This window comes from Montipora capricornis, chromosome 11 (genome assembly GCF_036669925.1).
Source record: "Montipora capricornis isolate CH-2021 chromosome 11, ASM3666992v2, whole genome shotgun sequence".
Lineage (NCBI taxonomy): Eukaryota > Metazoa > Cnidaria > Anthozoa > Scleractinia > Acroporidae > Montipora > Montipora capricornis.
Genome location: NC_090893.1, coordinates 29,514,588 through 29,517,087, shown reverse-complemented (window position 1 = coordinate 29,517,087; position 2,500 = coordinate 29,514,588). Strand labels below are relative to the sequence as shown.

Sequence of the window (2,500 nt, the reverse complement as noted above, 5' to 3'; positions counted from 1 at the left end):
GCTGCTTCCGTAAGCACCATCTCCGAGGCCTTCCCAGCTAGCCGAGCTGGAATTTTCTGACCCAGACCTTGTGCTTGATCAGACAGTAGCAACACCTTCTCTTCAACTGCATTTTCAATACTTGTAGCTGCCGTTCGAGAACTTTGTGTGACTGCTGGCACAAACCTGGAAACGGCAGCTCCTGCCAGACATCCAGTGGCAGCTGCCGCAGCCTGGCAAGCTGCATGACCCATTGCTTGCTTCAATGTGACTTCCTCTCCGTAAACAAATTTCTTCTTGGCATCCTCAGTCAGTGACGATGCAATTGCACATCCAGAAGCAATAGCTGTTCTGATACCTATCACTTCAGCTACTGAAATAAAACTTCCCTCCATAGCAGATACCCCTATGGCTGCACCTCCAGGAAGAAATGCAATAAGGTATCCAATCCCTGTCGATAAGAGCCATTTCCCAACGTCGCATCCATCAACAACGGCTTCTTTGCTTATAGTTGTCTGTAAGGCTTTCAAGCCACCCATTACTGCACACGTTAGGAACGGTGACGAAAAGCCAGCAGTTAGAACTATGGACAGGATTCCACCAATTGTAAGCCCAACAGACAAAGCTAGTAAAGCCATTCTCTTGATCCAAGCTAATCTTTGTTCCACAGTTTCACACTCAGGCGAAAAGACAGCCTTGAACCATCTTAGAGAAAGCCACCCACTATCGTAGTCAGCCATGTTGTTGTACGTTGCTCGCTTTTCTCGATTTCCGAGAATCGCGTACGCGATTATGACCTCTCGTGCAATGTCATCATCGCCTTCGGGATGGCAATCACGGTGCCATATCCGTAATTCTCTTTTGAAGGCATTTGTTATTTCTTCATCTTGTTCTTCTTTCTTCATGGCACGTACTTCTTTCATGTTGAGCCGCAGAATGCCGTAGAGATTGCATCCTCCCTCAAGTAAATCTAGTTCTTTCTCTCTGTTCATTTTTTGAAGGCAGCGTTTTTTCTCTTCATCGGAAAGACCACTCATTTCAACAGCAAGACTGTCGGTGATCCTTAATAGTTTGTCTTTGGCCCATAATTGCGGTTTCAATAGAACCTCTTTCTGTCTCTTGTTATCTTTGAATCTTGCAATAAGCTCTATTTTGCATCCCTTTTCTCGAGACAGAGAAAAAGTATCACCTGGCAAGATTATGATTGATGTATGAGGTACCCAGCAAACGACTTCCCAGTTGGGATAGAAGTTGACTGTGACTAGAGCATTAGCAGCTTCATTTTTTACCAACAGCGACTTATACTTGATTTTGCTGTCCATGTTAAACGTTTTCCGTAATGACTCCCTGAAAAGCGAAGAACATGTAACAACCGAAGCCGAATATCACCATTAGCCCTGTCAGAAGTAAATTTTTGTAAAGACGAAATACACACAAAGCTTACCACAAAATGAATTCTTCCAGTGGTGCGAACCTTACTGCAATCAGAGAGCTAGAACTTACTAAAGCTTCGATAGTCTGTTTTAATGGTGAACTTGAGATCGACCAACCCTTCACGTCAATGGAATTTCCTTTTCTTGTCAAGCGTCATGATATCTCATTGGTTAATCCGGCAAGTACATAATACTAACCGTTTACGTCAAGAACCTGAAATTCCCAGAAACGGGAAAACGACACATAAAAAATAGTACAGCTCTATTTCACAGAGGCTATTGTCCTACGAGGCATAGGTATTCACATCAAAAGAAACCAATTGTAACTCTAAAACACTAAATATGGTTCCGGTTTCGCCATGGAGCCGGAAGGAAGGGAGAATTCCAGTGCTTTTAATAGGGCTTTCTGCAAGGAACCACGAGTAAGGTAAGGTAAGGTAACTTTATTTAAAATCGCAAACGTAGAGAGAGGTCACGGCTCAATCTCCCGAGCCAATGGCTCATGTTACAAAAGCACGACAATTTACAATACCGTAACTAACTAGTAATAGTTGACACTACAGCTGCCCCCGCGAGGCAAAGTGCTGCATTCTTTTTATTTGCAAATTATTATAGTCGATACCGTATGTGTTGACTGTTGTAATGTTGTAATAGTCTTTTAACTCAGATCAGAGAGGGTGTAGCCTGAAGTTGAGACGATTACTTTGAACTAACTATCAAATTAGTTTTCACTTCATTCAAAATTAAAAGTGTTTAGTGTTAAAGATCGTACTCCTGTTGCTCTAAAATCCATGGTAGTTTACCAATTTTCTTGTGCGGGTTGTAATTCCCGTTATATTGGCGAAACTAGTCGCCACTTTTCTACCAGGATAAAGGAACACACGGAAAGCGATAAAAACTCGCATATTTTTAAGCATTTCAACACATCTCCTTTATGTAAGAGCAAATACTCCCCTTCGTGCTTTAGTATTCTGGATTCTGCCAGCAACTCAATTGATTTAAAACTCAAAGAAGCTTCTCATATAAGGGACGGACCATTAGAAAAGTGATGGGGGGGGGGGAGGGGTGGGTGGGGAATAAACCAAAAA

At 42.5% G+C, this 2,500-nt stretch overlaps 1 protein-coding gene and 1 long non-coding RNA gene across 2 annotated transcripts in view; one reads left to right on the top strand and one right to left on the bottom strand.

Annotated features, from left to right (window-relative positions):
* LOC138023909 (uncharacterized) overlaps nucleotides 1-1,520 on the bottom strand; it is a 3,519-nt gene extending 1,999 nt beyond the window's left edge. The window contains exons 1-2 of the mRNA XM_068870993.1: nucleotides 1,424-1,520; nucleotides 1-1,326 (exon numbers count right to left, since the gene is read on the bottom strand). The exon at nucleotides 1-1,326 is cut by the window's left edge and continues 1,999 nt beyond it. Coding sequence (XP_068727094.1) covers nucleotides 1-1,301 — 1,301 coding nt within the window. The 5' untranslated portion in view covers nucleotides 1,302-1,326; nucleotides 1,424-1,520. The remainder of the gene's footprint in view (nucleotides 1,327-1,423) is intronic.
* Nucleotides 1,521-1,654: 134 nt separating this feature from the next.
* LOC138024188 (uncharacterized) overlaps nucleotides 1,655-2,500 on the top strand; it is a 6,827-nt gene continuing 5,981 nt past the window's right edge. Inside the window, exon 1 of the long non-coding RNA XR_011126918.1 lies at nucleotides 1,655-1,839. This is a non-coding gene — a long non-coding RNA (uncharacterized lncRNA). The remainder of the gene's footprint in view (nucleotides 1,840-2,500) is intronic.